At 40.1% G+C, this 14,580-nt stretch overlaps 1 protein-coding gene across 9 annotated transcripts in view; it reads left to right on the top strand.

The window, feature by feature from the left end:
- The window catches only part of fbxl17 (F-box and leucine-rich repeat protein 17), an 878,768-nt gene that overhangs the window by 78,528 nt on the left and 785,660 nt on the right, over positions 1-14,580 (top strand). For all 9 annotated transcript variants that reach the window (XM_068029789.1, XM_068029793.1, XM_068029792.1 and 6 more), the window contains one exon: positions 9,617-9,748. In XM_068029789.1, the coding sequence (XP_067885890.1) occupies positions 9,617-9,748 (132 nt within the window). The remainder of the gene's footprint in view (positions 1-9,616; positions 9,749-14,580) is intronic.

The raw sequence follows: 14,580 nt of genomic DNA, 5'->3' as shown, positions 1-14,580 counted from the left end.
CCCAGGGTCGAGAAGACCACGTGTGAGCAGCGAATACAGTATACTAAATTGAAAGAAGGACAAGTAAATCACTGCTTCACCTGAAAGGAGTGTTTGTGCTTTTGGCTAAGGCTTTCATTATTCGGTCATTTAACACCCTCTGTGCATTCACGCTTTGTCTTTCACTGCACCATTTGCTTTTGCCCCATGACCTCTTTGTCAGTTATTCTCTGTGACCCTCTGTCCTATCAACACCTTCCGTTTTGTTCTCTTTTGCCCCGCCCCCACTTTATTTGCTTAAAACCTATTACATTTCTAACCTTTGCCAGTTCTGATGCAAGGTCATTGACCTGAAACGTTAACTCTGTCTCTCTCTCCACTGATGCTGCCAGACCTGCTGAGTATTTCCAGCACTTTTTGTTTTTATTTCAGATTTCCAGCATCTGCAGTATTTTGCTTTTATTTTAATCTTTTTTAAATGATTGATTTGCATTTTTAAAATTTATGTATATATTTAAGTTTTCCAACACAATAGTCACCACACAATGAACTCTGCTGGAGTGCAAAGTGCTTTGAGATATTTGTATGTGACCAGATACAGTCCAAGTGCAAGTACATTTACTCTGCCTTTCGGATAGAACTTCTTCAATTCTGCACTGTGAAGTCTTCCGGGCACATCTTGAGGCAACTGCATTTTTGCTCAGATAAAATATTTTAAGTACCACTTAGCTTCATTTTGACTTGACAGCTGTGTAAATATATATCTTTCAAAATGCTATCCACTTACTTCTCAGAGCAATGCAGGCAGAAAGAAATAATAGAACTTTGGGACCAGTTCTAGGACAGAAGGGCCCTGTATAAGGTGGGCAGTTTGAACTGCAATAGGGTGAGGGCCAGTGTCCTCACTTATAGTTAACTGCTGTGCCGATGGTTTAAACTTATTTGGCAAGGTGAAGGGGGCCAGGATGTAGCCAGCAGAAAGGAGGCACATAGAAAACTAGGAGGGGCAAACAGCAAGAGAGTTAAAAAAAAAAAGTAAGGAAAGAACAGGAATGAGAGAACAAGAAGGCAAAGCTGATGAACATGCTGTTGGTGTGAGGAGTATTACAAATAAAGTTGATGAACAGCAGCCACAAGTTCCCATATGGTGTTATGATATAGCAGCTACAATGAAAACCAGTCTGAAACATGAACAGGCATGAGAACTAAACATTCCTGTCTAGAGTATATCCAAGAGGGACAGGGAAGCAAAAATAAGGCAGTATTGATCCATGATAATATTACAGTTCTGGAGAGGAACAACATACCAGAGGGATCAAAGACTGAATCAGTTTGGTTCGAGTTAAGGAACAGTAAAGGAGCTGTTATATTGCTGGGTGTTTACTTTAGACTCCGAATAGTGGGAAAGGGATAGAGGAGCAAATCTGAGGCTAATTTCAGAGAAATGTGCATGTAACAAGAACAGTAATGGTAGGGGACTTCAATTACCTTAACATAGACTGAGGGAAATACCGAGTAAAGGGCAAGGAGGGTGAACAATTCCTAAAATGTGTACAGGAGAACTTTGGTAATCATTGTTTCTCATCCAATGAGGAAGGATGCAGTGGTGGATCTAGTTCTGAGGAATGAAGTAAGTAAAAGGGAATGTGTTTCAGTGGGAGAACATGTGAGCTGAATATGTAGGTGTAGAGTTCAGGGAGGGGGACTGTGATATACTTGAACAAATTAGCATTGAAAGGGAGGAGGTATTAGCGGTTTTAGCGAGCTTAAAAATGGATAAATCCCCAGGCCCAGATGAGATGTATCTCAGGCTTCTATGTGAGACAAGGGAGGAGATAGCAGGGGCTCTGACACAAATGTTCAAATCTTCTCTGGACACAGGAGAGGTGCCAGAGGACTGGAGGACAGTGAATGTGGTACCATTATTCAAGAAGGGTAGCAGGGATAAACCAGGTAGTTACAGGCCAGTGAGTCTAACATCAATGGTAGGGAAACTATTGGAAAAAGTTCTGAGGGGCAGGATTAATCAGGGATAGTCAGCATAGCTTTGTCAGGGAGAGATTGTTTCTAAAAAAAATTTGATTGAATTTTTTGAGGCGATGACTAGGTGAGTAGATGAGAGTAAAGCAGTTGATGTAATCTGCATGGACTTCAGTAAGGCTTTTGATAAGGTCCCGCATGGGAAATTGATCAAGAAGGTAAGAGCCCATGGGATCTAGGTCAATTTGGCAAATTGGATCCAAAATTGGCTTAGTGGCAAGAGGCAGAGGGTGATGGTGGAGGGTTGTTTTAGCAAGTGGAAGCCTGTAACCAGTGGTGTACTGCAGGGACCGGTGCTGGGACCCTTGCCGTTTGTAGTGTACATTAATGATTTAGATGTGAATATAGGAGGTATGTATGATCAGTAAGTTTGCAGATGACACGAAAATTGGTGGTGTTGTAAATAGTGAGGAGGAAAGCCTTAGATTACAGGATGATATTGATGTGTTGGTAAGATGGGCAGAGCAGTGGCAAATGGAATTTAATCCTGAGAAGTGTGAGGTGATGCATTTTTGGGACGACTAACAAGGCAAGGGAATATACAATGGATGGTCGGACCCTAAGAAGTACAGAGGGTCAGAGGGACCTTGGTGTACTTATCTATAGATCACTGAAGGCAGCAGCACAGGTAGATAAGGTGGTTAAGTTGGCATGTGGGATACTTGCCTTTATTAGCTGAGGCATAGAATATAAGAGCAGGGAGGTTATGATGGAGCTGTATAAAACACTAGTTAGGCCACAGCTGGAATACTGTGTACAGTTCTGGGCACCACACTATAGGAAGGATGTGATTGCACTGGAGAGGGTGCAGAGGAGATTCACCAGGATGTTGCCTGGGCTGGAGCATTTCAGTTATGAAGAGATACTGGATAAGCTAGGGTTGTTTTCTTTAGAGCAGAGAAGGCTGAGGGGGGACCTGATTGAGGTATACAAAATTATGAGGGGCATTGATAGGGTTGATAGGAAGAAACTTTTTTTCCCTTAGTGGAGGTGTCAATAATTAGGGGGCATAGATTTAAGGTAAGGGTTAGGAGGCTGAGGGGATTTGAGGAAAAGAATTTTCCCCAGAGGGTGGTTGGAATCTGGAACACACTGCCTGAAGGGGTGATAGAGGCAGGGACCCTCACAACATTTAAGAAGTATTTAGATGAGCACTTGAAAAGCCATAGCATACAAGGCTACGGGCCAAGTGCTGGAAAATGGGATTAGAATAGATTGGTGCTTGATGGCCGGTACGGACGTGATGGACGGAAGGGTCTGTTTCTGTGCCGTATAACTCTGTCTCTATAATATAATTAGTTTTAAGTAGTTTTGGAAAGGGACAAAGAAAAATCAACAGTGAAAATACCCAACTGGCAGAGAGCTAATTTGTGATTTGAGAAAGGATCTAGAACAGATGGACTGGAAACAAAGTTTGGCAAGGAAAACATTAAATGAGCAATAGAAAACGTTCAAGGCGGAGTTGGTTCGGGTATGAAGCAAGCATGTTTCCATAAGGAGGAAAGACGTGGTATCCAAGCTGGAGCTCCCTTAGTGACAAAGGGAATAGAGTTTCAAGTAAAACACAAAAAGGAGGTTTATGGCAGAGTAAAGTGGAAAACCAACCAGAATACAGGAAGAAGTTAAAGGATACAAGAAGGGAAAGGAAAGAGTCTAAGAAAAGATTAGATAGTAACATAAAAGGGAACTAAAAGATCTTCTAAACATAAATAAAGTAAAAGTGTGGTTAAAGGGATGGTGGGGCTGATTATGGACAAAAAGGGAAATGAATGAGTACTTTGCATCTGTCTTCTCAAAAGAGAATTAAGTTAATGTTGAAGTAGAGGAGGAGGAAGTATAGATGTTGGATAGGATAAAAATAGATAGAATGTTGCTGCTCAATAGCTTGGAATCACTCTGTTAACAAGTTACCCAGTCCAGATAAGGTGCATCCTAGGTTGATGAGGGAAGTGAGTGAAGGTAACAACATCTGACCACATCTTGCCATCTTCCTTGGATATGGGAGTGGTGCCAGAGGATCAGAGGATTGCAGATGCCACACTACTGTTCAAAAAGGGGGAGAGGGTTAAATGCAGGCAATCGGTCTGATGTCAGTGGTGGGTACACTACTGGTGACCATTGTCAGGGCAAAAATCAATTCTCACTTGGAAAAGCGTGGGTTAATAGTGGACAGCAGCATGGATTTATTGAAGGCAAATTGTATCTAATTAACTTGATTAAGTTCTTATATTGACCCCCAGGAGTCGGGATGAGAGTTATTGTACTTGCACATATGAATGACTTGGGCATAGCGAGTACAATTTCAAAGTCTGTGGACAAAACAAAACTTGCCAAAGTAGTAAATATTGAGAAGGGTAGATGCAGACTTCAGGAGAACATAGACTGGTGAAATGGGCAGACGCAAGGCAGATGCAATTTAATGTGGATCAGTGTGAAGTGATGCACTTTGGGAGGAACAACAAGGAGAGGCAGTGGAATTTAACCAGCACTATTTTGAGGGAGGTGCAAGAGCGGTAGGTTTGTGAGGGGTGCATGTTGACAAATCCTTGAAGGTGGCAGGGCAAGTTGATGCAATCAAGAAAGTGAATGGGGCACTTGGCTTTGTAAATAGGGGAATTGAATGTAAAAACAAGCAAGTCATGCTAAATGTTTACAAATCACTGGTTAGTCCTCAGCTGTAGTATTGTGTGCAATTTTGGCTCAACACTTCATAAAGGAGGCCTTGGAGAGGGTTCGGAGGAGGTGTTTTGGTCGAGTAAATGTTTCTTCTGGCAAGTTGGTTGGTTGCCAGAGGTTGTAGATTTAGGATAGTTGGCAAAAAAAAAACTAGAGGGGAAATAAGAAAATTTTTCACAGAGGGTTGTTAGAAGATCTGCGATGCATGACCTGAAATGGTGGTGGAAGCAGTTTCCAAAGGAACTTTCCAAAGGCAATTGGGCGTGTACATGAAGAGGACTGATTTGCAGGGTTATGGAGAAAAAACTGATGTGGGGCTAAATTTTTAAAAAAGTAAACAAAGACCTGCATTTATATAGTGCCTTTTATGACCACCAGCTGTCCCAAAGTGCTTTACAGTTAATGCAGTGCTTTTTGAAGTGTTCTTTCTTCTTTTGGGCCTCCTTATCTCGAGAGACAATGGATACGCGCCTGGAGGTGGTCAGTGGTTTGTGAAGCAGCGCCTGGAGTGGCTATAAAGGCCAATTCTGGAGTGACAGGCTCTTCCACAGGTGCTGCAGAGAAATTTGTTTGTCGGGGCTGTTGCACAGTTGGCTCTCCCCTTGCGCCTCTGTCTTTTTTCCTGCCAACTACTAAGTCTCTTCGACTCGCCACAATTTAGCCCTGTCTTTATGGCTGCCCGCCAGCTCTGGCGAATGCTGGCAACTGACTCCCACGACTTGTGATCAATGTCACACGATTTCATGTCGCGTTTGCAGACGTCTTTATAACGGAGACATGGACGGCCGGTGGGTCTGATACCAGTGGCGAGCTCGCTGTACAATGTGTCTTTGGGGATCCTGCCATCTTCCATGCGGCTCACATGGCCAAGCCATCTCAAGCGCCGCTGACTCAGTAGTGTGTATAAGCTGGGGGTGTTGGCCGCTTCAAGGACTTCTGTGTTGGAGATATAGTCCTGCCACCTGATGCCAAGTATTCTCCGAAGGCAGCGAAGATGGAATGAATTGAGACGTCGCTCTTGGCTGGCATACGTTGTCCAGGCCTCGCTGCCGTAGAGCAAGGTACTGAGGACACAGGCCTGATACACTCGGACTTTTGTGTTCCGTGTCAGTGCGCCTATTTCCCACACTCTCTTGGCCAGTCTGGACATAGCAGTGGAAGCCTTACCCATGCGCTTGAAGTGTAATCACTGCTATAATGGAGGAAACATGGCAGTCAAGCTGCGCACAGCAAACTCCTGCTAACAGCAATGTGATAATGACCTGATAATTTGTTTTTTGTAATGTTGATTGAGGGATAAATACTGACCAGGATGTTGGTGATAACTCCCTTGCTGCTATTCGTAACAGTCCCATGGGATCTTTTATACCCATCTGAGAGAGCGGAAGGGGCATCGGTTTAACATCTTATCCGAAAGGTGGCACCTATGAGTGCTCTGCGCGCGCTCCCTCAGTACTGCACTGAAGTGTCAGCCTAGACTGTTCTGCTAAAGCCTTGGAGTGGGACTTGAACCCACAATATTCTGACCCAGAGGCGAGAGTGCTACCTATTGAGCTATGGCTGATGCATTTGGATAGCTCTTTTAAAGTTCTGGTACAGGCATGACAGGCTGAATGACCTCCTTCTGTGCTGTAGCATTCCATGATTCTGTAACATTGTTTTCTGTTTATTTTAGGGTTGTGGATGACACAGTTACAGCAACATTTATTGTCTGTACTTGATTGCTGTGAGGGTAACTATGTAGTGTGGACTGGAGTTAAGTGTAGATCAGATTTTCGGCACAGAAGTGGTGAACCAGTTGAGATTCTTCAACAATCTTCCTGTGCTCCAGGTTACTTTTTTATGCTTTACCACAGTAGCCAGATTTATTGAGTTCAGATTCACAAGCTGACATGGTGGGGCTTGAATTCTCATCTTCCTGGTTGCTCGTCCAGTATGATAACCGCTATGCTATCCTACTCCTTTGGAAAGTAACATTGTGACTGTGATCCTCTCTAGATGCAGTAAAAACTATTGAAAATATAAATTTGGAATTAATTCGTTTTTCTTTTGGGGTAAACATATGCCCTTGGAAACCTTTTACAATATTTGTCAGTGTGAATTAGAGAAGAGTATTAACAATCTGCAGAAGTGAGATAATGACCTGTCACTGGCAAATTGGGTGATAGGAATTGTCATAGTGTCAGAGTCATTTAAGGCATTGAAGGAGGCCATTCAGCCCATCGAGTCCATGCCAGTCCTCCACTGAGCTATCCAGTCAGTCCCACTCCCCGGCTCAATCCCAGTATTCCTGCAAGTCTATTTTCTTCAAGTGGCTAGCCAATCTCCTTTTTGAAGTCCTTGATTCTCTCCCCTTGCACCACCCTTGTGGGCAGTGAGTTCCCAGGTCATTTGCACCCGCTGCGTAAAAAAAATTCTTCTTCATATTCCCCTGCATCTCTTGACCAAAAGCTTCAACTTGCATCTCCTAGTCCTTGGACCATTAGTTAATGGGAACAGTTTTTCCTTGTTGATTTTAACTCAGCCTGTCATAAATTTGGACATTTCTATTAAATCTCCCCTCAATCTCTTTTGTTCTAAGGAGAACAACCCCCGTTTTTCCAACCTAACCTTGTAACTAAGATCCCCCAGCCCTCCAATCAATCTAGTAAATATATTCTTTCCAAAGCCGAATATAAACTTCTGTAATGCCACTTCAGAAAATTTTAAGACTATTGGCTTATGGGGTAATTAGTCAACCCTTGTTTATTGTCAGAGAAACTTCAGATAATTAATTTCCTAGAAAGCATTAGGACTTAGGAATTCAATGGTATCTATCTTAGTCATTCAGTGAAAATGTTGCACAAAAATTTCAATATTTTAGATCTCATTAATTCAGCCATTACACAAAGAATGCCAGTTGTCCAGAAGAGAAATAGCTTTGGGATGTTGTACCTTGAAAAGTTTGGCACAATACAATTGTCATTCTTCAATTCTTCAGCTTACTTTATGTATCAGAAGCTTTGGAAGAGTACCACAGTTTTTAATGTGGCTAGGTGTCAAATTTTATTTAATAACACTCCTGTGAAGTGTCTTGGGACGTTTCACTGTGTTAGAAAAGCTATATAAATGCATATTGTTGGTGTTCTGACAAAATTATGATCTACAGCTGAGAAGGCCAGATGTTTCTTTATTCTGTTTCATGAATCTTTTTCACATCATTTTCCTGTGTCCACTTTTTTGTTAACCTGCCTTAATTTTGTAAATGTTCCCATTTCTCTTCAGTTTTTCACAGAGCATCCATTTGGTTCTTGAGAACCAACCGAAGTGAGAATTTCTTGCTCTTCAATTTTGGATACCTTATTGGCATTGTGGGGAGTAGTTTGTCTAAAAGCTTACAATATGTTGTGGAAATTATAGTCCATTGGCTTTAGGATTATCAGCACAATATTTTGGGGGGGGGGGTGCATTTAGTTAATGTTGATTTTTTTTTTATTGAGCACTCACATGAGAGTTGCTAGAATACAATACCTGCTCAGAGCAGGAAGTTTTGAGCATTTTCATTGTTATCCAGGTTCATGAAAGACAATTAGAAAAAACAAGAATTTGTTTGGTCATCTGTGCCTAATTGGTGTTTGTATCTTTTGTACAAACATAAGTCAGATCCAACAGACGCTATGAAATCTTTTGATCCTAAACTTAAGCTATTTCAGACTGTTCAAGGAGTTAGTCTGATTTTTGTATGCCTGGGTTAGTGAGTTTCATGTGGTATTAGATGAAAATAACCTACTTTTAGGTTGTAAAATAAAAATCGCAAGTGCTGGAAATACTCAGCAGGTCTGGCACATCTGTGGAGAGAGAAACGGAGTTCACGTTTCAGGTGTCTGAAACATTTAATAGTTCTGAAGAAGGGTCTGACTTGAAATGTTAACTCTGCTTCTCTCTGCACAGATGCTGCCAGACCTGCTGAGCATTTCCAGTGTTTCTTTTTATTTCAGATTTCCAGCATCTGCAGTATTTTGCTTTTAGCTTATGCTTTTAGGGCAATTGGAAGAGTACAAATGAAATGTTTATGCTTCATCATAAAATCTGGAAAATACAAAGCAAATCAGGCAGCATCGCTCAGAAAGCAAAAGCTTTTCCTTGTTTTACAGATGCTTCCTGACCTGAATGTTTCCAACATTATTTTTGTTTCCAATTCCAGCATCAGTAATTTTCTTATGCTGAAAGGAAAATTGTGTCATGTAAAGTGTTAGAAAATTACACGGATAAATGTTACTTCTACAGCTAGTGGTCTGGTTACTATCAAAATAGATTGTTAATAAAAATTGTCAGAAATTAAGCATAGAGACATGAATACTTAATTTAATGAGGTATGTGTTGCATATTAGCAAGAGCAGACGGGCTAGGCATATGTATTGTCGTCTGGAAAGTTCAGAGGTTCTTCCTGAATTAACCATGTACAGCTCCTTGAAATTAGGCATATCCAGTGATTGGAGTGATGATTCAAGCTCAAAATAACATAATTGACTGGTGCTTATTATGTACTTTTTAAGGCTGTACCAATGCTGCTTGCTTGTATTCATTTCTTCAAAAAGTAATATTTTTATGTGCATGAAAAAAATGTAAAATAATTTATTACCTTTTCAACAATTTGCATTTATATAATGCATTTAATTTAGGAAAAATGTCCTAAGACGCTTCACAGTTATGTGTCAGAGAAAAATGCATGATGTGCCAAAAAGGAGGCTAACCAATAGTAGGTCTGAAAGTGAGTTTTAAGTGGAGTCTTAAAGGTAATGAGTGAGGAAGTACAGATGGGTTTAGAGAAGGAATTGAAGTAGGAGGTACACAGAGGAGTACAGTGTCCATAAGTTTTACTTGCTCCAAATTTTTCTAATCCTAGAAAAACAATTCTTTATACACTTTTTGTTTATTGCAGCTCGGAGAGAAATGTCCAGATGTCTTGGATATCCATTTTGGTCAATGTTACAAGATCACAGACGAAGGCATGGTGGCATTGGCACAGGGCTGCCCGAGGCTGCAGAAAATCTACATGCAAGAAAACAAACTGGTATGTCAAAATTTCAAGATAGTCTGAGTTACTATATCAGCATTTCATCTACCAAATTTATTCTGGAGAACTGCTTTCAAATCTAATGCTTTAGTTGGTCGATATTTTGATAAGTATTTTTGTTTAACTTTTTTTCTGGAGTAAAATACTTGTAGGTATGACCATATTTTCTTCATGTGTTTCCTACGCAAAACTGGAGTTTTAGTTTTAACCAGATATTTGTGAGGTAGAAGTTTCTGACTTAATGAATCAAAGAGGGCTTAGTATAAAGGGCTGTATTCCAACAGACATGCACTTTATTATTCATTTCTTTTTATAGTTTATGTCCAGAGTCTGGAAGTTTATCAATTAGTAATTAGCTGTTTGATGAGATAATAGTTGACCAATTTAGTGCTCCATTTGATTTAAAAGTGACATGAAGTAATGTCATATATCACAGGTTGGATTATCTAAGTAGGATGAAAAGTCATGCCAGTTTGACTGAGCCTTGCCTGCCTGTACTAGGTCGAATTATGATTTTTTAATTCACCGGCTGGAAACTGGTGGAGGCGAACCACTCCAACCTTGTAAGCTTCGAACTCTGTCTGCTGACCATGAGCGCTGAGGCATATTCCCTGCTGCACACCATAGTGTTCAGTGGTTTAATTGATCTGTGTTTGATTGTGTTAGTCTGTTCAATGATCAGTGCCCACTGTGCATAATGACTTAAGCCTGACTGGGAGCTAGAGAGTAGAGAACTTTCCGGAAAAAAGAGGCATAAATCTCCCTTGAATGAATTCAGTCACATTGCTGTCTCCCGGAGAACCACTGAATCAGCGTCCACATCTTCAAACTGGAAGCTGCAGGACCATCAAAGGAAAGTTGCGCGACAACTGAATTCAGCCTGAAGCGACTAACATTCACACACTGAATATTCCTTTTATTTTTCTGGATTCTAATTTAACCAATCTATCCTTCCCCACTCTGTAACTTATTTTGTGTGTGTGTGTGTGTTATTTTTACTTAGATCACTTTAAATACAATAAAGTTAACCTCTTTCTTTGTTAAACTCAAGAAAACAATGCCAATTAGTTCTTTTTATGATCATGGGACGTAAACATTCACTGAACTGACTAGTATATCCACTTCAAAAAGAAATAAATCGGTTATAGTCAAAAAGGAGAGGAAAAAGAGGGGAGCCCTTCGACCCCTCCTCACCTGATCGTAACATTTAGATGTGTTGTCCATAGACCCGTGAACTTTCTTTTGGTAAAATGCTCCTCTTAAAAACTTGCTACAGATGAAAATTTATCAACATTTTAAAAAAAACTTGGTCAGATTAGTTGATTATTGTTTAGTTTTTATATCTCTTCATATCTAAATCAATGTAATCTGCTCCTTTTAGTGCTTAATTTGCTGGAAGTCTGTGTATGTGGAATTGTGCAGAGTGTTGCCTACGCAGAGGCCAGGTCCAGGAGCTCAAACTTGATGGTTTATAATTTCTAGACAAGCAGCTTTCTGAGGATCGCATACAAATCCAGAAATACTTTGGGCATTGCTCAGATCTTTAAACTTACATTGGTCTTATTGCTTTCAGAACTGAAAATAGAATCTCCGCTTTATAATCAGAAATGGATCCTCAAGCTGTTTACTTTCAAATTTTATAATGAATAACTTTTTGCCATTGCTTAACGGTTGTTTTGAAAATTAGGAGGTTAACTGCTCAGTAACTAATTATCATTCTTATTCATTTTAAATTTCCATTTTAAGCTTTGACTAATTTCAGTTCAAGAAAAGCAAAAACGATCTGAAGTTGGGAAATAGTTTAGTCAGTTAAAACCTGAAATGTATTGCAGGCAATAAACCATGTGAAATATCAAAACAGGTTGGATGAACACAATATTGTCCACACTACTTTGTTTATAGAGATTATGGTGATATATAATATTTATAAAGGATTTATACAGCAGTAAGGACAACTTGGGAATAGTGATAAGGTGTTGAGAACAGTCACTTGGAGGTAACAGGAGTCTTTCTCGTGAATATTCTGAAGCTGGTTGGGAACATGAAGAGTAATAGATAATTGGGAGCGTGATATTGATTTTTACTTCAAAAGTGAGTTAGGTGGGTCATTTTAAGGAAAATAAATAGCTGTATAACACTTCCTAATTTTTGCGTGATTGTGTGTGACATTTGTGGCAAAATCTATTTTTAATGGTACCATGCTGTAGAAATGGAAGGAATTTAAGGTTAAGGTACCATGAATCCAACATCTGTTTGTAAACAATTGCTTGCAGGAATAAAAATGCTTTCTTCTGGAACATCTGTAGTTGATTCATTTCTTTTCTACACACTGAGAGTTGGTCATTTCTGAATAAAATCAGAGCCAATTCCTCTCTTTTAATTATCGGCCAAACATGTTCCCACAGGTTTGAAATAGGATCAATTTGTTTTTTAAACAGAATTCCTTCTTGAGCATTGCTGATAAAGCCAGTATTTCATGCCCATCCTTAGTTGTCCTGAGAAGGTCTTGATGACCTGTAGAGGCAGGTTCAAGTGAGGCGTACAAAAGGGAATTACATCGGTACCTGAAAAGGAAACAGGTACAGGGTTATGGGGAGAAGGTGGGGGAATGGCATTAAGTGAATTGCTCACTTGGAGAGCTGGTGCAGACATGATGGGCCGAATGGCGGCCTCCTGTGCTACAACAATTCTGATAGTTTATGCTTTCTCCTTGAATCGTTGGTAGCCCTTAAACATAGCTGACTCCATCAGCTCACCAGATATTGACGATCATGTTTAATTATACTGTACTGTAATTATAAACTGGAGGGTGGAACTTCTGCATACTTGTGCACTTGTACAGCGATAACTCATTTAAGTTGTGACTATTCATCACATTAAAAGAAAACATAAGGTCCAGTAAATAGCAGTATTTTGAGTAAGTTTTTCTTTTTAATCTTGGGAGAATTATAGCAAAAGATCGCTGCATTGTTCAGCCGCCTTGTTTTAGGATTCAGCTTTATTTTATTCTGATAATTGCCCATGAAAAATGATTTCCAAAATTCGGGTTAAACCTGTTTTTTAAACCCAGAAGTGGCTTTGGCATATTGTCGGCAGACTGCAGCTGTGGTGTGACGCACACAACCTGTTTGGCACAGGGAGCACTTCATTTTTTGTTTGCACCAGCAGACTGCCTCGATGTCGGGCAACATCTCCAATGCCCACATCATGCAGAAAAAGCTGCACGAGGGTTTAGCAAGGCGGATGCAGTTAATGATGAATGCTGACTGCTTTTGGCTTTGCAGTTTGTGCGGGCAATTGTAAACATTCTATGAAGTATTATATTTCTTTTAAAAAATGCTTTTGCTGATTAAACCTGAGGTTTTCTGATCACGGATATTAGGCTGTATTTTGATCCAAGGTTAAAATAGTTTTGCTCAAGTGATTTCACCTAATTTTTGACCCAAATTTTGGAAAAATTGCTGAAAATCAGAAGGCACATGTATATATGTCTGTAATTTTTGTTTTCACCCTTTTCAATTACCCAATCCCATTTAAGAACAAGCAAGAGGAATGTGTTCACATGTTAAATTTGGGGCACAAAGCCAGGCAAATACATTCTAAGAACATAACAAATAGGAGCAGGGGAGGCGATATAGCCCATTGAGCCTGCTTTGCCGTTCAGTAAGGTCTTGACTGAACTAATACATCAACTCCACTTCATCCAACATCCGTATCACTTTATTCCCTTGGTGCCCAAAAATCTAGCAATCTAAGTCTTTAACATACTCATTGAGCATCCACAGGCTGCTGAGCTAGAGAATTCCAAACATTCACAACCCTCTGAGTGAAGAAATTTTCCCTAACATTTGTCCTAAATAACTGACTCCTTATCCTGACCCTAGTTCTCGACTCTCCAGCCAGGGAAAGAGCCTCTTAGCACCTGCCCTGTCAAGCGCCTCCAGAATTTTATGATTCACTGAGATCACCACTCATTCTTAATCCTAATGCACATAGGCTCAATCTACTCAACCTCTCCTCATAGGACAGCTGTGTCATACCAGGAATCAATCTAGTGAGCCTTCTTTGTATCTCCTGGCTTAGGTCAAGAGACCAAAACTGTGCACAGCATTCCAGGTGTGGTCTCACCAAAGCCCCTATATAATTGCAACATGACTTCCATATTCATATACTCCAACCCTCTTGCAATAAAAGGTAACCTCCTTAATTGCTTGCTGTACCAGAAATAAGTTTTGGCAATGAAAACACTGAACCTGTTTGGGATAGAAATGCAATAGTGTACTAATGTGCCTCCTGGCTTGCTGTAGTCATGTGACCTCTACCATGAGGCACTCACTGCAGGCATCCATCAGAAGGCAGTTTAATAAAGATACAGTACATGCAAGACTGTTGTACTGTGAGCTCGTAACAGAATCAAACCCTACTTACTTTTAAAAGTAAACCATTTTTAGATAATTAAAAAAAAAATTGAATCATCAATGGGATGTTTCTTTACCAGTAGTAGTGGTGCTGCCATCTTGTGTTGTCATAGCATTAGCTCAAGATGACTGCCTGATTTTTCCAACTCCTGCTTTACATTTCGTAGATCACTGCTAATGTATTTGGTATATACTGGTTGGGCTTGAGCAATAGCTACTGTGCTATTGTGTACAATTTTACTTTAGTGTTTTAATTATATTGAATTACAGAAATATCAGTAATAAACATTTTAACCCAAATAAATTAATGTGAGCATCCCTTATGGGCTAGGGATCTTATCATAAGAGCACCTTTTATATACTGACCAGGAAGGCTCCTGGCGTTTTGACACAGTTAACAGGATTCAGGTG

This window comes from Heterodontus francisci, chromosome 4, assembly GCF_036365525.1.
Source record: "Heterodontus francisci isolate sHetFra1 chromosome 4, sHetFra1.hap1, whole genome shotgun sequence".
Taxonomy (NCBI): domain Eukaryota; kingdom Metazoa; phylum Chordata; class Chondrichthyes; order Heterodontiformes; family Heterodontidae; genus Heterodontus; species Heterodontus francisci.
The sequence above is the reverse complement of the archived record's forward strand: the minus strand, read 5'-3'. Positions and strand labels throughout refer to the sequence as shown.